Source organism: Pseudophryne corroboree, chromosome 7 (assembly GCF_028390025.1).
Source record: "Pseudophryne corroboree isolate aPseCor3 chromosome 7, aPseCor3.hap2, whole genome shotgun sequence".
Taxonomy (NCBI): domain Eukaryota; kingdom Metazoa; phylum Chordata; class Amphibia; order Anura; family Myobatrachidae; genus Pseudophryne; species Pseudophryne corroboree.
The window spans coordinates 322,884,258-322,905,989 of record NC_086450.1 but is presented as its reverse complement, the minus strand read 5'-3'; the positions used below and the strand labels follow the sequence as shown (position 1 = coordinate 322,905,989).

The following is a 21,732-nucleotide window of genomic DNA, read 5'->3' as shown; positions in this document are numbered from 1 at the left end:
TTGTAAATTGCTCTTAGCTCCAGTATATTTATATGAAGAGACATCTCCAGGCTTGACCATACTCCCTGGAAGTTTCTTCCCTGTGTGACCGCTCCCCAGCCTCTCAGACTGGCATCCGTGGTCACCAGGACCCAGTCCTGTATGCCGAATCTGCGGCCCTCAAACAGATGAGCACTCTGCAACCACCACAGAAGAGACACCCTTGTCCGTGGCGATAAGGTTATCCGCTGATGCATCTGCAGATGCGATCCGGACCATTTGTCCAGCAGATCCCACTGAAAAGTTTGTGCGTGGAATCTGCCGAATGGAATTGCTTCGTAAGAAGCCACCATCTTTCCCAGGACTCTTGTGCATTGATGCACAGACACTTTTCCTGGTTTTAGGAGGTTCCTGACAAGTTCGGATAACTCCTTGGCTTTCTCCTCCGGAAGAAACACCTTTTTCTGAACCGTGTCCAGAATCATTCCCAGGAACAGCAGACGTGTTGTCGGGGTCAACTGAGATTTTGGAAAATTCAGAATCCACCCGTGTTGTTGCAGCACTACTTGGGTTAGTGCTACTCCGTCCTCCAGCTGTTCTCTGGACCTTGCCCTTATCAGGAGATCGTCCAAGTAAGGGATAATTAATACGCCTCTTCTTCGCAGAAGAATCATCATTTCGGCCATTACCTTGGTAAAGACCCGAGGTGCCGTGGACAATCCAAACGGCAGCGTCTGAAACTGATAATGACAGTTTTGCACCACAAACCTGAGGTACCCTTGATGTGAAGGGCAAATTGGGACATGCAGGTAAGCATCCTTTATGTCCAGGGACACCATAAAGTCCCCTTCTTCCAGATTCGCTATCACTGCTCTGAGTGATTCCATCTTGAACTTGAATTTTTGTATGTACAGGTTCAAAGATTTCAGATTTAGAATAGGTCTTACCGAGCCGTCCGGCTTCGGTACCACAAATAGCGTGGAGTAATACCCCTTTCCCTGTTGTAGGAGGGGTACCTTGACTATCACCTGCTGAGAAAACAGCTTGTGAATGGCTTCCAATACCGTCGCCCTGTCTGAGGGAGACGTTGGCAAAGCAGACTTTAGGAACCGGCGAGGGGGAGACTTCTCGAATTCCAACCTGTAACCCTGAGATACTACCTGCAGGATCCAAGGGTCCACCTGTGAGCAAGCCCACTGTGCGCTGAAATTCCTGAGTCGACCCCCCACCGCTCCTGAGTCCGCTTGTACAGCCCCAGCGTCATGCTGAGGGCTTTGCAGAACCCTGGGAGGGCTTCTGTTCCTGGGCAGGGGCTGCTTGCTGCCCTCTCTTACCCCTTCCTCTGCCCCGGGGCAGATATGACTGTCCTTTTGCCCTCTTGTTCTTATAGGACCGAAAGGACTGAGGCTGAAAAGACGGTGTCTTTTTCTGTTGGGAGGGGGTCTGAGGTAAAAAGGTGGATTTTCCGGCAGTTGCCGTGGCCACCAGATCCGATAGACCTACGCCAAATAATTCTTCCCCTTTATACGGCAATACTTCCATATGTCGTTTGGAATCCGCATCACCTGACCACTGTCGCGTCCATAAACTTCTTCTGGCAGATATGGACATCGCACTTACTCTCGATGCCAGAGTGCAAATATCCCTCTGAGCATCTCGCATATAAAGAAAAGCATCCTTTAATTGCTCTATAGTCAATAAAATACTGTCCCTATCCAGGGTATCAATATTTTCAGTCAGGGAATCCGACCAGACCACCCCAGCACTGCACATCCAGGCTGAGGCGATGGCTGGTCGCAGTATAACACCAGTATGTGTGTATATACTCTTTAGGGTAGTTTCCAGCCTCCTATCAGCTGGATCCTTGAGGGCGGCCGTATCAGGAGACGGTAACGCCACTTGTTTTGATAAGCGTGTGAGCGCCTTATCCACCCTAGGGGGTGTTTCCCAGCGCGCCCTAACCTCTGGCGGGAAAGGGTATAATGCCAATAACTTTTTTGAAATTAGCACTTTTCTATCTGGGTTAACCCACGCTTCATCACATACATCATTCAATTCCTCTGATTCAGGAAAAACTACAGGTAGTTTTTTCACCCCCCACATAATACCCCTTTTTGTGGTACTTGCAGTATCAGAGATATGCAAAGCCTCCTTCATTGCCGTGATCATATAACGTGTGGCTCTACTTGAAAATACGTTTGTTTCTTCACCGTCGACACTAGATTCAGTGTCCGTGTCTGGGTCTGTGTCGACCGACTGAGGTAAAGGGCGTTTTACAGCCCCTGACGGTGTCTGAGACGCCTGGGCAGGTACCAACTGGTTTTCCGGCCGTCTCATGTCGTCAACTGATTTTTGTAATGTGCTGACATTATCACGTAATTCCATAAACAAAGCCATCCATTCCGGTGTCGACTCCCTGGGGGGTGACATCACCATTACCGGCAATTGCTCTGCCTCCACACCAACATCGTCCTCATACATGTCGACACACACGTACCGACACACAGCAGACACACAGGGAATGCTCTTATCGAAGACAGGACCCCACTAGCCCTTTGGGGAGACAGAGGGAGAGTTTGCCAGCACACACCCAAGCGCTATAATATATATGGGAACAACCTTATATAAGTGTTGTATCCTTATAGCAGCTTAAATATATAAAATATCGCCATAAAAAGTGCCCCCCCTCTCTGTTTTACCCTGTTTCTGTAGTGCAGTGCAGGGGAGAGTCCTGGGAGCCTTCCTCACAGCGGAGCTGAGCAGGAAAATGGCGCTGTGTGCTGAGGAGAATAAGCCCCGCCCCCTATTCCGGCGGGCTTTTCTCCCGTAGTTTGTAATATCTGGCAGGGGTTAAATACATCCATATAGCCTCAAGGGCTATATGTGATGTATTTTTTTAGCCATAAAAGGTATTTACATTGCTGCCCAGGGCGCCCCCAGCAGCGCCCTGCACCCTCCGTGACCGTTGGTGAGAAGTGTGTGACAAACAATGGCGCACAGCTGCAGTGCTGTGCGCTACCTTCAAGAAGACTGAAGAGCCTTCTGCCGCCGGTTTCTGGACCTTCAATCTTCAGCATCTGCAAGGGGGGTCGGCGGCGCGGCTCCGGGATGAACCCCAGGGTGAGACCTGTGTTCCGACTCCCTCTGGAGCTAATGGTGTCCAGTAGCCTAAGAAGCCAATCCATCCTGCACGCAGGTGAGTTGAACTTCTCTCCCCTAAGTCCCTCGATGCAGTGAGCCTGTTGCCAGCAGGACTCACTGAAAATAATAAACCTAAAAACTTTTTCTAAGCAGCTCCTTAAGAGAGCCACCTAGATTGCACCCTGCTCGGACGGGCACAAAAACCTAACTGAGGCTTGGAGGAGGGTCATGGGGGGAGGAGCCAGTACACACCACCTGATCCTAAAGCTTTAGTTTTGTGCCCTGTCTCCTGCGGAGCCGCTAATCCCCATGGTCCTGACGGAGTCCCCAGCATCCACTTAGGACGTCAGAGAAATAAGAATTTACCTACCGATAATTCTATTTCTCATAGTCCGTAGTGGATGCTGGGGACTCCGAAAGGACCATGGGGAATAGCGGCTCCGCAGGAGACTGGGCACAAATTAAAAGCTTTAGGACTAGCTGGTGGGCACTGGCTCCTCCCCCTATGACCCTCCTCCAAGCCTCAGTTAGGATACTGTGCCCGGACGAGCGTACACAATAAGGAAGGATTTTGAATCCCGGGTAAGACTCATACCAGCCACACCAATCACACCGTACAACTTGTGATCTGAACCCAGTTAACAGCATGATAACAGAAGGAGCCTCTGAAAAGATGGCTCACAACAACAATAACCCGATTTTTGTAACAATAACTATGTACAAGTAATGCAGACAATCCGCACTTGGGATGGGCGCCCAGCATCCACTACGGACTATGAGAAATAGAATTATCGGTAAGTAAATTCTTATTTTCTCTCACGTCCTAGTGGATGCTGGGGACTCCGAAAGGACCATGGGGATTATACCAAAGCTCCCAAACGGGCGGGAGAGTGCGGATGACTCTGCAGCACCGAATGAGAGAACTCCAGGTCCTCCTCAGCCAGGGTATCAAATTTGTAGAATTTAGCAAACGTGTTTGCCCCTGACCAAGTAGCTGCTCGGCAAAGTTGTAAAGCCGAGACCCCTCGGGCAGCCGCCCAAGATGAGCCCACTTTCCGGGTGGAATGGGCTTTTACAGATTTTGGCTGTGGCAGGCCTGCCACAGAATGTGCAAGCTTAATTGTACTACAAATCCAACGAGCAATCGTCTGCTTAGAAGCAGGAGCACCCAGCTTGTTGGGTGCATACAGGATAAACAGCGAATCAGATTTCCTGACTCCAGCCGTCCTGGAAACATATTTTCAGGGCCCTGACTACGTCCAGCAACTTGGAATCCTCCAAGTCCCTAGTAGCCGCAGGCACCACAATAGGCTGGTTTAAGTGAAATGCTGAAACCACCTTAGGGAGAAATTGAGGACGAGTCCTCAATTCTGCCCTGTCCGTATGAAAAATTAGGTAAGGGCTTTTATAGGATAAAGCCGTCAATTCTGAGACACGCCTGGCTGAAGCCAGGGCTAACAGCATTACCACTTTCCATGTGAGATATTTTAAGTCCACAGTGGTGAGTGGTTCAAACCAATGTGATTTTAGGAATCCCAAAACTACATTGAGATCCCAAGGTGCCACTGGAGGCACAAAAGGAGGCTGTATATGCAGTACTCCCTTGACAAACGTCTGAACTTCAGGAACAGAAGCCAGTTCTTTTTGGAAGAATATTGACAGGGCCGAAATTTGAACCTTAATGGACCCTAATTTGAGGCCCATAGACAGTCCTGTTTGCAGGAAATGCAGGAAACGACCCAGTTGAAATTCCTCTGTAGGGGCCTTCCTGGCCTCGCACCACGCAACATATTTACGCCAAATACGGTGATAATGTTGTATGGTTACATCCTTCCTGGCTTTGATCAGGGTAGGGATGACTTCATCCGGAATGCCTTTTTCCTTCAGGATCCGGCGTTCAACCGCCATGCCGTCAAACGCAGCCGCGGTAAGTCTTGGAACAGACATGGTCCCTGCTGGAGCAGGTCCTTTCTTAGAGGTAGAGGCCACGGGTCTTCCGTGAGCATCTCTTGAATTTCCGGGTACCAAGTCCTTCTTGGCCAATCCGGAGCCACGAGTATAGTCTTTACTCCTCTCCTTCTTATGATTCTCAGTACCTTGGGTATGAGAGGAAGAGGAGGGAACACATACACTGACTGGTACACCCACGGTGTTACCAGAGCGTCCACAGCTATTGCCTGAGGGTCCCTTGACCTGGCGCAATATCTGTCCAGTTTTTTGTTGAGGCGGGACGCCATCATGTCCACCTTTGGTTTTTCCCAACGGTTCACAATCATGTGGAAGCTTCTGGGTGAAGTCCCCACTCCCCCGGGTGAAGATCGTGTCTGCTGAGGAAGTCTGCTTCCCAGTTGTCCACTCCCGGAATGAACACTGCTGACAGTGCTATCACATGAGTCTCCGCCCAGCGAAGAATCCTTGCCACTTCCATCATTGCCCTCCTGCTTCTCGTGCCGCCTTGTCGGTTTACGTGGGCGACTGCCGTGATGTTGTCCGACTGGATCAACACCGGCTGACCCTGAAGCAGAGGTCTTGCCTGACTTAGGGCATTGTAAATGGCCCTTAGTTCCAGGATATTTATGTGAAGTGACGTTTCCATGCTTGACCACAAGCCCTGGAAATTTCTTCCCTGTGTGACTGCTCCCCAGCCTCTCAGGCTGGCATCCGTGGTCACCAGGACCCAATCCTGAATGCCGAATCTGCGGCCCTCTAGGAGATGAGCACTCTGTAACCACCACAGGAGAGACACCCTTGTCCTTGGAGACAGGGTTATCCGCTGATGCATTTGAAGATGCGATCCGGACCATTTGTCCAGCAGATCCCACTGAAAAGTTCTTGCGTGGAATCTGCCGAATGGAATCGCTTCGTAAGAAGCCACCATCTTTCCCAGGACCCTTGTGCATTGATGTACTGACACTTGGCCTGGTCTTAGGAGGTTCCTGACTAGATCGGATAACTCCTTGGCTTTCTCCTCCGGGAGAAACACCTTTTTCTGTACTGTGTCCAGAATCATCCCTAGGAACAGCAGACGTGTCGTCGGAATCAGCTGCGATTTTGGAATATTTAGAATCCATCCGTGCTGTCGTAGTACTACTTGAGATAGTGCTACTCCGACCTCTAACTGTTCTCTGGACCTTGCCCTTATCAGGAGATCGTCCAAGTAAGGGATAATTAAGACGCCTTTTCTTCGAAGAAGAATCATCATTTCGGCCATTACCTTGGTAAAGACCCGGGGTGCCGTGGACAATCCAAACGGCAGCGTCTGAAACTGATAGTGGCAGTTCTGTACCACAACCTGAGGTACCCTTGGTGAGAAGGGCAAATTGGGACATGGAGGTAAGCATCCTTGATGTCCAGAGACCATATAGTCCCCTTCTTCCAGGTTCGCTATCACTGCTCTGAGTGACTCCATCTTGAACTTGAACCTTTTTATGTAAGTGTTCAAGGATTTCAGATTTAAAATGGGTCTCACCGAGCCGTCCGGCTTCGGTACCACAAACAGCGTGGAATAATACCCCTTTCCCTGTTGTAGGAGGGGTACCTTGATTATCACCTGCTGGGAATACAGCTTGTGAATGGCTTCCAATACCGCCTCCCTGTCGGGGGGAGAGGTTGGTAAAGCAGACTTCAGGAACCGGCGAGGGGGAAACGTCTCGAATTCCAATTTGTACCCCTGAGATACTACCTGCAGGATCCAGGGGTCCACTTGCGAGTGAGCCCACTGCGCGCTGAAATTCTTGAGACGGGCCCCCACCGTGCCTGAGTCCGCTTGTAAGGCCCCAGCGTCATGCTGAGGACTTGGCAGAAGCGGGGGAGGGCTTCTGTTCGTGGGAAGAGGCTGTTTGCTGCAGTCTTTTTCCCCTTCCTCTGCCCCGGGGCAGATATGAGTGGCCTTTTGCCCGCTTGCCCTTATGGGGACGAAAGGACTGAGCCTGAAAAGACGGTATCTTTTTCTGCTGCGAGGTGACTTGGGGTAAAAAGGTGGATTTTCCAGCCGTTGCCGTGGCCACCAGGTCCGATAGACCGACCCCAAATAACTCCTCCCCTTTATACGGAAATACTTCCATATGCCGTTTGGAATCCGCATCCCCTGACCACTGTCGCGTCCATAATCCTCTTCTGGCAGAAATGGACATCGCACTTACTCTTGATGCCAGAGTGCAAATATCCCTCTGTGCATCTCGCATATATAGAAATGCATCCTTTAAATGCTCTATAGTCAATAATATATTGTCCCTGTCCAGGGTATCAATATTTTCAGTCAGGGAATCCGACCAAGCCACCCCAGCACTGCACATCCAGGCTGAGGCGATTGCTGGTCGCAGTATAATACCAGTATGTGTGTATATACTTTTAAGGATATTTTCCAGCTTCCTATCAGCTGGTTCCTTGAGGGCGGCCGTATCAGGAGACGGTAACGCCACTTGTTTTGATAAGCGTGTGAGCGCCTTATCTACGCTAGGGGGTGTTTCCCAACGCGCCCTAACCTCTGGCGGGAAAGGGTATAATGCCAATAATTTTTTAGAAATTAGCAGTTTTTTATCGGGGGAAACCCACGCTTCATCACACACCTCATTTAATTCATCTGATTCAGGAAAAACTACGGGTAGTTTTTTCACACCCCACATAATACCCTTTTTTGTGGTACTTGTAGTATCAGAAATGTTCAAAACCTCCTTCATTGCCGTGATCATGTAACGTGTGGCCCTACTGGAAAATACGTTTGTTTCCTCACCGTCGACACTGGAGTCAGTGTCCGTGTCAGTGTCTGTATCGACCTGAGGTAACGGGCGTTTTATAGCCCCTGACGGTGTTTGAGACGCCTGTACAGGTATTAACTGATTTGCCGGCTGTCTCATGTCGTCAACAGTCTTTTGTAAAGTGCCGACACTATCACGTAATTCTTTCCATAAGACCATCCAGTCAGGTGTCGACTCCCTAGGGGGTGACATCACTAACACAGGCAATTGCTCCGCCTCCACACCATTTTCCTCCTCATACATGTCGACACAGCGTACCGACACACAGCACACACACAGGGAATGCTCTGACAGAGGACAGGACCCCACTAGCCCTTTGGGGAGACAGAGGGAGAGTTTGCCAGCACACACCAGAGCGCTATATATATATATATATATACAGGGATAACCTTATATAAGTGTTTTTCCCTAATATAGCTGCTGTATATATTAATATGCCAATTTAGTGCCCCCCCTCTCTTGTTTTACCCTGTTTCTGTAGTGCAGGACTGCAGGGGAGAGTCAGGGAGCCTTCCTCCAACGGAGCTGTGAGGAAAAAATGGCGCTTGTGTGCTGAGGAGATAGGCTCCGCCCCTTTTTTGGCGGCCTTTCTCCCGCTTTTTTGTGGAAAACTGGCAGGGGTTAAATACATCCATATAGCCCAGGAGCTATATGTGATGTATTTTTAGCCATTTAAGGTATTTTCATTGCGTCCCAGGGCGCCCCCCCCCCAGCGCCCTGCACCCTCAGTGACCAGAGTGTGAAGTGTGCTGAGAGCAATGGCGCACAGCTGCGGTGCTGTGCGCTACCTTATTGAAGACAGGACGTCTTCTGCCGCCGATTTTCCGGACCTCTTCACTCTTCTGGCTCTGTAAGGGGGCCGGCGGCGCGGCTCCGGGACCCATCCATGGCTGGGCCTGTGATCGTCCCTCTGGAGCTAATGTCCAGTAGCCTAAGAAGCCCAATCCACTCTGCACGCAGGTGAGTTCGCTTCTTCTCCCCTTAGTCCCTCGATGCAGTGAGCCTGTTGCCAGCAGGTCTCACTGAAAATAAAAAAACCTATTTAAACTTTTACTCTAAGCAGCTCAGGAGAGCCACCTAGATTGCACCCTTCTCGTTCGGGCACAAAATCTTAACTGAGGCTTGGAGGAGGGTCATAGGGGGAGGAGCCAGTGCACACCAGCTAGTCCTAAAGCTTTTACTTTGTGCCCAGTCTCCTGCGGAGCCGCTATTCCCCATGGTCCTTTCGGAGTCCCCAGCATCCACTAGGACGTTAGAGAAATTATATATTAATACATACACACATATATATTATAGAGAACATGCAGGATTAATAGTGTCCTCAATGCTGATAAATACAGGCAGGTATTTATGCATCATGCAATACCGTAAGAGGGGAGTGTGATTGGCTCCAAATTTAAGAGAAGATGTATTAAGCTGGAGAAGTCATAAGGAAGCGATAAACCAGTGATAAATGCAAGGCGATAACGCACCAGCCAATCAGCTCAAATATGTAAATTGACAGTTATAAGCAGATTGGCTGGTGCCTTTATCACCTTGCACATATCACTGGTTTATCACTTCCTTATGCCTTCTCCAGGCTTAATACATCTGCCCCAATGAGTGATGAAGTGATATGGCCCCACAGAGCTCTGATCTCATCGAGTCTGTCTGGGATAACATGGAGACAGAAGGATTTGAGCAAGCCTACATCCACAGAAGATCTGTGGTTAGTTCTTAAAGATGTTTGTAACAACCTCCCTGCCGAGGTCCTTAGAAAACTGTGTGCAAGTGTACCTAGAAGAGTTTATGCTGTTTAAAAGGCAAAGGGTGGTCACACCAAATATTGATTTGATTTAGATTTCTGTTCATTGACTTTGCATTGTTAATTGATAGAACTATTAACACTTCTATTTTTTTAAGATTTCTTACTCTGCAGCATTATTTCCAGTGTGTACATATTACATACATAATATACAAAATCTCCTAGGGAATTTTGCCATTCATAAGAGGTTGTTAAACTTATCTTCAAATGTTGTGGAAATTCAGATATTTCATACTGCATAGTCTGATATGTTATGTACTTCCTATGTATATTTTTGTGTAAAGAAAGGTTATATTGCAGGTGTCACTGTTGCAGTTGCTGTGTATGGAAAGCAACTGACCAACTGCTACATTTATGCATACAGCTGTAAAAACACCGATAGCTGCAGGCTATAAAATAATGAAAACATATATAAGAAAAGGTTTATTCAATCTGGCTTAAATTATTGACATTTCTTATAGCCAACGTGACAAAATTAAACACTGTTTACTGAATATGCACACTAACATTGCTCCAAACCATTGGAACTGCCAGCTATGGGAAAGGACACAGTATTACTGTGTGCAGGTTAAATTAAACAGGAAAGCCCTTCAATAATATCCATGGCATGTGATGTATCCCCCATCTGTTCCAGTGCCGAAGGAGTGAGGCAATGTTACCATTCATTGCACTACAGTAGGTCGGCCTCCATACTCAGACACATCCTTATCACCAAGACATTGACGCTAAATCAAAGATAAGAGCGAGCTACCTTAAAGGGTTGCGTTGTTGCCATAAGCTTTGTATCCAGCACTCTAGAAGAAAAGAAAAAAAAAAGTTTTGTATTTTGGAGGTTTTTGGTTGTTTTTTTTTAAATCAAAGCTAGTGACTACTTAAAGTCCTAAAGGTACATGTTAAGGTAAACTATGGATTAAAACACTTTAGGACTTCTTGCCTATCACCCAAATTGCTATCCACTATGAAGCCCAGCCACAAAATGCTTTTAAAACGTTGAAGGCAAAAAGTATTCAGGTAGTATATGGTACACTAACCAAGCCAGAGGTTATCAAAGTCTGCCCTCAGGACCCCAAACAGCTCACGTTTTCCAGGTCATCTGCAGGTGCCCAGGAGTAGTCGTAACTCACCTGACACATTTTAGTGACCCACAGGTGGAGCCAATTATTTCACTTGTGATTCTGTGAGGAGATCTGGAAGACATGCACTGGTTGGGGTCCTGATGACAGAGTTTGAGAACTTGTGCACTAAGCTGTGCAGGCAGGCCTTCAGCTGGGAGACCATCCCTGTAACATTACTGAAAATGGGTACATTCAAGAATAAGAAATAAACCTTACCTTGGGAATACACAGGTTGTTACTTCTTTAAACTCATTTAATTCCTAAATAGGATACAGTTATTGATTAATAAAAAATAAAAAAACAAAGGCTTAATGAGTAAATGCAAACATCGTTACCAATATTCTATAAAGGGGTGGTCTTCAGTATGCCGAATGTCGGGATCCCGGCGCACAGTATACCGGCGCCGGAATCCTGACACCCGGCATACTGACAGATATTCTCCCTCGTGGGCGTCCACGCCCCCCCTGGAGGGAGAATAAACGCAGCGCGGCGAGCGCAGCGAGCCCACAAGGGGCAGCTTTGCGGTCGCCACGCTGTCGGTATGCCGGCGGTCGGGCTCCCGGCGCCGGTATGCTGGTCGCCGGGAGCCCGGCCGCCGGCATACCATACTACACCCCTATAAAAGGTGCATACAAACAGATATTGTCTATGCCCGATTTTGACTATGCTATTTCACTTGAACTTCCCCAGAGCCCAGAAGCACATATATTGTCTATACACACAGTACAATATTGGATATGCACAATTTTGACTATTCTATACTGTGTACTAGATAGTCAAAATTGCCTTGCCTGCACAGTCTATTCTTGCGATACCGATCCCGCGGGAGCACACATCGCTATCGCAAGCTGTATACACCATACTTGCCACCTGACCCTCTCCATGAGGGAGAAAATGCTCTGTTCCTGGACTTTCCTGGTAATGTATGATTGCCATCACCTGTGGTGAGCTAGTTAATTGATAAGAAAGGTGATTCACCACAGGTGATGGCAATCATACATTACGAGGAAAGTCCAGGAACAGAGCATTTTCTCCCTCATGGAGAGGGTCAGGTAGGCAAGTATGGTGTACACTGCGCGATTTGCACTAACTTTCCTTACAATTTTGACTACATAGTTACATCGCACCATGTGTATGCACCTTAAGCACCTATTTACACCTAATGGTAAAACCCATGTTGTGAACTATGCCTATAAATTCACTGGAAACCTCTCCAGTTCAGAGGAGGGACACACACACTTACATCAGGTAACTGACAGAAGAACTGGTGTATGGTGTGCATGACATCCAATAACATGTTGTGCCCAACCACAAGTTTACCCTGTGGAGACAAGAAACAAATTGTAATATAGCAAGATTAGGTACAAAGATGAACAACAGTATTGGAGCTATATGTGCAGTCAGAAGAGCAAGAGCACAGAAGAAAATCAGAACTCTTAAAGCGGGTATGGTCTTTTTTTTTTTTTAAAGTAAAAGTTAGTTATTCTGCAAGTTTCCTCGCTGCTGACCAATTACACGAATCAAACACATAAGGATAGCGCTAACACCCTGCGCAATGTAGGCAGCACCCAGCGAGTCTGCCCAATATCTTAAAGAGGTAATCATTTAAAAAGGCAAAACCAGGTTAGATTTGGCTTTTAATTAAAACATCGAGGACTCTCGCCAATGCCTGTGCTGTGCAGGCTATTATTTACGCCTTGGAATCCAAACACAAGTGGCCAAACAAGATGAGTACCCAAGCGGTTCTATTCCTGCAACGTTGTGTTGGAGACCTGATCTTACCTGGTCTGTCTTCAGCAAGAGAAATGCAGGTTATACATGGAAATAATAGGATTTTGGTACTTACCGGTAAATCCTTTTCTCCTAGTCCGTAGAGGATGCTGGGGACTCCAAAAGAACCATGGGGTATAGACGGGATCCGCAGGAGCTTGGGCACACTGAAAAGACTTAATCTGGGTGTGAACTGGCTCCTCCCTCTATGCCCCTCCTCCAAACCCCAGTTATAGGAACTGTGCCCAGGAGAGACGGACATTTCGAGGAACATCCAGAGATTTTGGAATCGCCACAGCCTCCGTAGCCACCGGGACCACAATAGGTTGGTTAATGTGAAATGAAGAAACCACCTTTGGCAGAAATTGTTGACGAGTCCTCAATTCCGCCCTATCCGAATGAAAAATCAAGTACGGGCTCTTATGAGATAAGGCCGCCAACTCTGACACCCGCCTGGCAGACGCCAGCGCCAACAGCATAACTACCTTCCAAGTGAGAAATTTCAACTCAACCTTACGCAAAGGTTCAAACCAGGAAGACATGAGAAACCGTAAGACCACATCAAGATCCCATGGAGCTACAGGAGGCACAAACGGAGGATTGCTATGCATTACTCCTTTCACAAAAGTCTGAACCTCTGGGAGGACAGCTAATTCTTTTTGAAAGAAAATAGACAAAGCCGAAATCTACACTTTGATGGAGCCTAATTTCAGGCCTGCATCTACTCCCGCCTGTAAAAAGTGGAGAAAGCGACCAAAGTGAAAATCTTCCGCAGGAGCCATTTTAGACTCACACCAGGAAACATACTTCCTCCAAATACGGTGATAATGTTTCGCCGTAACCTCCTTCCTAGCCTTAATGAGAGTGGGAATGACCTCCCCGGGAATCCCCTTACGAGCTAAGATCTGGCGCTCAACCTCCATGCCGTCAAACGCAGCCGCGTTAAGTCTGGAAACACGCATGGACCCTGTAACAGGTCCTCTCTTAGAGGAAGCGGCCAAGGATCTTCCACCAGTAATTCCTGAAGATCCGGGTACCAAGCCCTTCTTGGCCAATCTGGAACGACGAGAATCGCCTGAACTCGTGCTCGTCGAATGATCCCCAGTACCTTTGGAATGAGATGAAGTGGAGGGAACACATACACCGACTGGAACACCCACGGAGACACCAGGGCATCCACTACACTGGCTTGGGGGTCCCTTGACCTGGAACAATATCTCGGAAGCTTGTTGTTGAGACGAGACGCCATCATGTCGATCAACGGAATTCCCCAACGTTTTGTCACCTCTGCAAATACCTCTTGGTGAAGAGCCCACTCTCCCGGATGGAGATAGTGTCTGCTGAGGAAATCTGCTTCACAGTTGTCCACTCCCGGTAGGAAGACTGCTGACAGAGCGCTCACGTGTAGTTCTGCCCAGCGAAGGATTCTTGTGGCCTCCGCCATTGCCGCTCTGCTCCTTGTTCCGCCTTGACTGTTTATATGTGCCACCGCTGTGATGTTGTCTGACTGTACCAGGACAGATCGACCCTGAAGAAGGCTTCTTGCTTGTAGCAAGCCGTTGTAAATGGCTCTTAACTCGAGAACATTTATGTGGAGACAAGCTTCCTGTAGTGACCATTTCCCCTGGAAATTTCTTCATTGGGTGACTGCGCCCCAGCCCCGGAGACTTGCATCTGTTGTCAGAAGTACCCAATCCTGGATACCGAACCGGCGTCCCCCTAGGAAGTGAGAACTTTGTAGCCACCACAGGAGAGAAATTCTGGCTCTGGGAGATAAACTTATCTTCCGGTGCATGTGCAGGTGATACCCAGATCATTTGCTCAGCAAGTCCCACTGAAACACCCCGGCATGAAATCTGCCAAATGGAATGGCTTCGTACACCGCAACCATTTTCCCCAGAACCAGAGTACAGTGATGGATTGACACACTCGTCGGCCTCAGAAGTTCCCTGACCATCGTCAGCAGTTCCAGAGCTTTTTCATCTGGAAGAAATACTCTCTGTAAATCAGTGTCCAGAATCATGCCCAGAAAGGGCAGGCGAGTGGTCGGAACCAACTGAGATTCCATTTTGAACTTGAAAACTTTCAAATATGGATTGAGGGATTTTAGATTCAGAATCGGTCTGACCGAACCGTCCGGTTTCGGCACAACAAAGAGGCTCGAGTAGAACCCCTCCCCCCGTTGGGACGAGGGAACGGGAACAATGACCTTTTGTAGACCATTTTTGTATCGCTGCCAGCACCACCTCCCAGTCCGGAAGAGCCACTGGTAAGGCCGAAATGAAGTACCGGTGAGGGGGCATCTCCCGAAACTCCAGCTTGTATCCCTGAGACACAATCTCTAGGACCCAAGGATCCAGGTCTGATTGAATCCAGACCGGACTGAATATTCGCAGACGGCCCCCCACCGGTCCGGACTCCCCCAGGGAAGCCCCAGCGTCATGCGGTGGACTTGGTAGAGGCAGGAGAGGACTTCTGGTCCTGGGCGCCTGACACTGCAGGCGGCTTCCTTCCTCTACCTTTTGAAGCGAGGAAGGACGAACCTTTTCCACGCCTGTATTTATTGTGACGAAAGGACTGCATCTGCTGATGTGGTGCCTTTTTCTGTTGTGCGGGAACATAAGGAAGAAAAGAGGACTTACCCGCAGTAGCGGTAGAGACCAGGTCAGCCAAGCCGTCCCCAAACAAGACAGTACCTTTGAAGGGTAAAGCTTCCATAGCTCTCTTGGAGTCGGCATCAGCATTCCATTGATGGAGCCACAACGCCCTCCTGGCCGATATCGACATGGCATTGGCTCTTGATCCCAAGAGACAAACATCCCTTGCCGCATCCTTCAGGTAATCTGCAGCGTCCTTGATATAACCAAGAGTCAAAAGAACATTATCTTTATCAAGGGTATCCATATCATTAGCTAAATTCTCAGCCCATTTAGCAATAGCACTACTCACCCATACCGACGCCACAGCAGGTCTGGGCAATGCACCCGAATTAGCGAAAATGGACTTCAGAGATATCTCCAGCTTGCGATCCGCCGGATCCTTGAGAGCTGCCGTGTCAGGAGACGGAAGCGCCACTTTCTTAGATAAACGAGATAGAGCTTTGTCATCATTTGGAGACGCCTCCCATTTTTCCCTGTCATCAGAGGGGATAGGATATGCCATATAAATCCTCTTGGGAATCTGCCACTTCTTGTCCGGCGACTCCCAAGCCTTTTCACAAAGAGTATTCATTTCATGAGAGGGGGGAAACTTCACCTCAGGTTTTTTTCCCTTGAACAAACAAATCCTTGTTTCCTGTACCGCAGGTTCATCAGAAATGTGTAAAACATCTTTTATAGCCACAATCATGTACTGAATACTCTTAACTAATCGTGGATGTAAAGCAGCCTCAGTGAAATCGACATCGGAATCAGAGTCCGTGTCGGTATCCGTATCTACCACTTGAGTAAACGGCCGCTTTTGCGACCCGGATGGGGTCTGCACCTGAGACAAAGCCTCTTCCATGGACTTTTTCCACACCTGTGTCTATGACTCAGACTTATCTAACCTCTTTGATAAAGAAGCTCCCCCAATAACCTCCTTTTGTGAATAACATTCAGCCTCAGACATGCCGACACGAAGTACCGACACACAGATAAACACAGAACGTCCCAGCTAGGCGATAGGCCCACAATGAAGCCCAGAGAGCACACAGAGGGAGTATGCCAGCTCACACCCCAGCGCCCATATATCCCGTCAAAGGATATATGTACCCAGCGCTGCTTAAATAATAATAAAAATGCACCACACTGCGGGGCCCCCCCCTCCCGATTAGCTCCCCGTTAATTGTGAGAGGAATGTGGAGGTTCCGGGCAGCGTCTCCTTCAGCCGCGTGTTGAAGGAGAAGATGGCGCTGTGAGCCGCGGGACGAAGCTCCGCACCCTTCCCGGCGCGCTTCGGCCCGCCAAATTTGAAAATGAAAAGATGCCGGCGGGGCTTGAGAAACGGTGTCGAGGCACCGAAAAGCCTTCTGCCGGCCCCAGACCACAGTAACATGCTGCCCAGGGCGCCCCCCCCCCAGCGCCCTGCACCCGGAGAGTGACATTGGTGAAAGTGTGTGGGAGCATGGAGCGCAGCGTTACCGCTGCGCTGTACCTTCTGTTACTGAAGTCTTCTGCTGTCCTGAAGTCTTCTGTTCTTCTCATACTCACCCGACTGCGGTCTTCTGGCTTCTGTGAGGGGATTGACGGCGTGGCTCCGGGAACAAGCAGCTAGGCGCACCAAGTGATCGAACCCTCTGGAGCTAATGGTGTCCAGTAGCCGAGAAGCAGAGCCCTCAACTAAGTAGAAGTAGGTCTGCTTCTCTCCCCTCACTCCCACGATGCAGGGAGCCTGTAGCCAGCAGGTCTCCCTGAAAATAAAAAAACCTAACAAAAGTCTTTTCTAGAGAAACTCAGGAGAGCTCCCCTAGTGAGTGTCCAGTCAGTCCTGGGCACAAAGTCTAACTGGGGTCTGGAGGAGGGGCATAGAGGGAGGAGCCAGTTCACACCCAGTTTAAGTGTTTTCAGTGTGCCCAAGCTCCTGCGGATCCCGTCTATACCCCCATGGTCCTTTTGGAGTCCCCAGCATCCTCTAGGACGTAAGAGAAACATTATGAAAACCAGTCTTCATCCCAGTAGCAATCCACTAGCTAGGTCGCAGACACATATATAGTGGCAGATGCTCAATTAGCTTAGTGATATCATTCAAATGCTTGAAAGGGAGGGGTATTTCTAAGCAAGAAAAAAAAAAAAAATATGTAACCGAGATCTCTGAATTCCAATATTGTGTGGGATTTACATCTGGTTACTGTTATCATTCAGGGTGCTGGGGGAAACAAAATGCCTTTTATTTGCGCAAATGTATGAAGCACCAAAGCCGCTTCAAGGCCTCTCTGTATATTTGGGGTCCCTAGCGCTATATATAGATGCAGGGTGTGGCACCCCCAAAAAAATCAGCATAAGCCAGAAAGCCCAGTGCAGCATGCCAGTGAAAAACTATATAGTGTTAATAAATTAGTGTTAGGAAGCCGAAGTTATAAAGGAAGTGATACAAAAATGATATGTCATTAAAATGGAGAAACCGTGTGAAAGAAAATAGGATTTTGGTTACCTACCGGTAAATCCTTTTCTCGTAGTCCGTAGAGGATGCTGGGGTCCACATTAGTACCATGGGGTATAGACGGGTCCACCAGGAGCCAATGGCACTTTAAGAGTTTGAGAGTGTGGGCTGGATCCTCCCTCTATGCCCCTCCTACCAGACTGTCTATAAACTGTACCCGAGGAGACAACATACTTCGAGAGAAGGATTTAACACAGATAGTGGCAAGAGTCATACCAGCTCACATATACATGGCACATGAAGCTAACTAGCTTGAAAAACTTACCAAGTAACAACGCAGTACATAACTAAACAAAGTTGTACTGAACCAGATAACGGTTGCAGGAAAACGAAGCGCTGGGCGAGCGCCCAGCATCCTCTACGGACTACGTGAAAAGGATTTACCAGTAGGTAACCAAAATCCTACTCTCTCTTATGTCCTAGAGGATGCTGGGGTCCACATTAGTACCATGGGGATGTACCAAAGCTCCCAGAACGGGAGGGAGAGCGCGGAGACTCCTGCAGAACTGATTGACTGAACTTCAGATCATCAAAGGCCAAAGTATCGAACTTGTAGAACTTAGCAAACGTGTTCGACCCAGACCAAGTTGACGCTTGGCAAAGTTGTAACGCTGAGAGACACCCCGGGCAGCCGCCCAGGAAGACCCCACCTTACGAGTAGAGTGGGCCTTAATAGATTTAGGATACGGCAATCCTGCCGTAGAATAAGCATGCTGGATAGTGAACCTAATCCAGCGAGATATAGTCTGCTTTGAAGCAGGACACCCAATTTTCTTGGGATCATACAGGACAAACAAAGAGTCCGATTTCCTGTGACGAGCAGTCCTCTTCACATATTTTCAAAGCCCTCACAACAGCCAAGAACTTTGACGAAATTGAGGAGTCAGTAGCCACTGGCACCACAATAGGTTGGTTGATATGAAATGCCGACACAACCTTTGGAAGAAACTGCTGACTTGTCCGGATCTCAGCTCTATCTTTGTGGAAGATCAAGTAAGGGCTTTTACAGGACAAAGCCCCCAATTCTGACACACGTCTAGCAGACGCTAAGGCCAACAACGTGACAGCCTTCCATATAAGGAATTTGACCTCAACCTCCTGTAGGAGGCTCAAACCATTCCGACTGGAAAAACTGCAACACCACGTTAAGGTCCCAAGGCGCCGTAGGCGGTACAAAGGAAGGTTGGATGTGCAGAACTCCCTTCAAAAGGGTCTAAACCTCAGGGAGGGCAGCCAATTGTTTCTGGAAGAAAAATGGACAGGGCCGAAATCTGTACCTTCACAGATCCCAACCTCAGGCCCATATCCACACCTGCTTGCAGGAAGAGGAGAAAATGTCCCAGTTGAAGCTCCACCGCAGGAAACTTCTTGGACTCACAACAAGAGACATATTTCTTCCAAATACAATGGTAATGTTTAGACGTTACTCCTTTCCTAGCCTGTATCAGGGTAGGAATGACCTTCTTCGGAATGCCCTTCCGAGCTAGTATCAGGCGTTCAACCTCCATGCCGTCAAACGTAACCGCGGTAAGTCTTCATAGGCGAACAGCCCCTGCTGCAACAGGTCCTCCCGAAGAGGCCTCAGCTCTTCCTGCAAGAGATTCAGAAGGTCCGCGTACCAAGCCCACCATGGCCAGTCTGGAGCTATGAGGATCGCTTGAACTCTTGTTCTCCTTACGAGCCTTAGAACTCTTGAAATGAGTGGAAGTGGTGGAAACATGTACACCGACTGGAACACCCACGGAAACACCAGGGCGTCCACTGCATGTGGGTCCCTCGACATGGAACAATAGCGTCGAAGCTTCTTGTTGAGACGAGAGGTCATCATGTCTATTTGGGGTAGCCCCAAAGGTCTGTTATTTCCTTGAACACCTCCGGATGGAGACCCCACTACCCCAGATGGAGATTGTGTCTGCTGAGGAAGTCTGCTTCCCAGTTTTCTTCTCCCGGAATGAAGATCAAAGAGAGCGCCAACGCGTGTTTTTCTGCCCAGAGGATGATTCTTGTCACCTCTGACATCGCAGCTCTGCTTTTTGTTCCGACCTGTCGGTTTATGTAAGCTAGTCGTTACATTGTCCGACTGTACTTGAATGGCCCAATTTCTTAGAAGCTGGGCCGGCTGTAGACCATTGTAGACGGCTCTTCGTTCCAGGATGTTGATCGGCAGGCTGGCTTCCAGACTTGACAACCTTCCTTGGAAGGTTTCCCCTTGAGTGACTGCGCCCCAGCCCCAGAGGCTCGCATCCGTGGTTAGAAGGACCCAGTCGTGAATCCCGAACCTGCGGCCCTCCAGAAGGTGAGGCAATTGGAGCCACCAGAGGAGTGAAATCCTGGCCTTTGGCGACAGACGAATTCTCTGGTACATGTGTAGATGAGATCCTGACCACTTGTCCAGGAGATCCAGTTGAAAGGCGCTAGCATGGAACCTCCCGTACTGGAGAGCCTCGTAAGAGGCCACCATCTTCCCCAAAAGGTAAATGCATTGATGAACAGACACCCGGGCTGGCTTCAGGACATCCCGGACCATTGTTTGTATCAACGCCTTTTCCTGCAGAAGAAACACCCTTTGCACTTCCGTGTCGAGGATCATCGCCAGAAAAGACAACCTCCGGGTTGGTTACAAATGAGATTTTGGAAGATTCAGAATCCAACCGTGGACTCAGAGTAGGCGGGTCGTGAGTACAATGACCTGCAACAGCTCCTCCTTGGACGATTCTTTTATCAGTAGATCGTCTAGCTACGGAATGATGTTCACCCCCTGTTTTCGGAGCAGAACCATCATCTCCGCCATCACCTTGGTGAACACCCTTGGTGCTGTAGAGAGGCCAAATGGCAGGGCCTGGAACTGGAAGAGACAGTCCAGTAATGCAAAACGGAGATAAGCCTGATGTGGTAACCAAATCGGAATATGGAGGTACGCATCCTTGATATCAAGGGATACGAGGAATTCACCCTCTTCCAGACCGGATATCACCACCCTGAGAGACTCCATTTTGAACTTGAACTCCTTCAGAAAGGGGTTCAGTGATTTTAGGTTCAGAATGGGCCTGACCGGACTATCCGGTTTTGGTACCACAAAAAGGTTTGAATAGTAACCTGTGGCTTGTGAATGAGGAGGCACTGGCACAATGACCTGTGCCTCCACCAACTTCTGAACCGCTGCTTGTAGGACAGTGCTGTCCGCCAGCACAGCTGGCAAGCCTGATTTGAAAAACCAGTGGAGGAGGGAGACTTTGAAATTCCAACCTGTATCCCCTGGGACACAATATCTATCACCCCAGGGATCCAGGCCGGACAATACCCAGACGTAACTGAACTGTTAAGCCTCGCTCCCACTGGCCCCACCTCCAGGCCATGTGGTCCACCGTCATGCGGAGGACTTTGGTGTACTGGAAGCAGGCTTAGTTTCCTGGGAACCTGCTGCAGCAGATTTCTTGGACTTAGCTCGACCTTCCCTAAAGGAGGTATTGGACGGCTTGGCCTTTCTAGGCTTGATAGGCCGAAAGGACTGCGATGCTGATAAAGAGAAGGGTTTCTTCGGAGCAGGTGCAGCTGAGGGAAGGAACGGAGACTTACCCGCCGTAGCCGTGGATATCCACGCATCCAAAGCTTCCCCAAAGAGAGCCTGACCTGTGTATGGTAGGGGCTCCACACTTTTCCTGGATTCCGCGTCGGCCAACCACTGGCGCAGCCACAGTCCCCGACGAGCTGAAACAGACATGGAAGAGATAGATACCCGCAGCCATGGAACCCAGGTCTTTCATGGATTCTACCATAAAACCTGCTGAATCGTGAATGTTACGCAAAAACAATTCAACATCACCCTTACCCATTGTATCCAAGTAAGGTGCCTGACCATTTTACTATAGCTTTTGCAATCCATGAACTAGCAATAGTGGGACGTAATATGGCCCAGAAGCAGTGTACATTGATTTAAGTGTATTATCAATCTTTCGATCAGCCGGCTCCTTTAAGGCGGTAGATCCCAGAACAAGCAAAGCCACCTTTTTTGAGAGTCTGGACACAG

At 48.8% G+C, this 21,732-nt stretch overlaps 1 protein-coding gene across 2 annotated transcripts in view; it reads right to left on the bottom strand.

The window, feature by feature from the left end:
- PARN (poly(A)-specific ribonuclease) overlaps nt 1-21,732 on the bottom strand; it is a 338,956-nt gene that overhangs the window by 194,811 nt on the left and 122,413 nt on the right. For both annotated transcript variants that reach the window (XM_063934320.1, XM_063934319.1), the window contains exons 13-15: nt 12,040-12,117; nt 11,013-11,056; nt 10,433-10,475 (exon numbers count right to left, since the gene is read on the bottom strand). In XM_063934320.1, the coding sequence (XP_063790390.1) occupies nt 10,433-10,475; nt 11,013-11,056; nt 12,040-12,117 (165 nt within the window). The remainder of the gene's footprint in view (nt 1-10,432; nt 10,476-11,012; nt 11,057-12,039; nt 12,118-21,732) is intronic.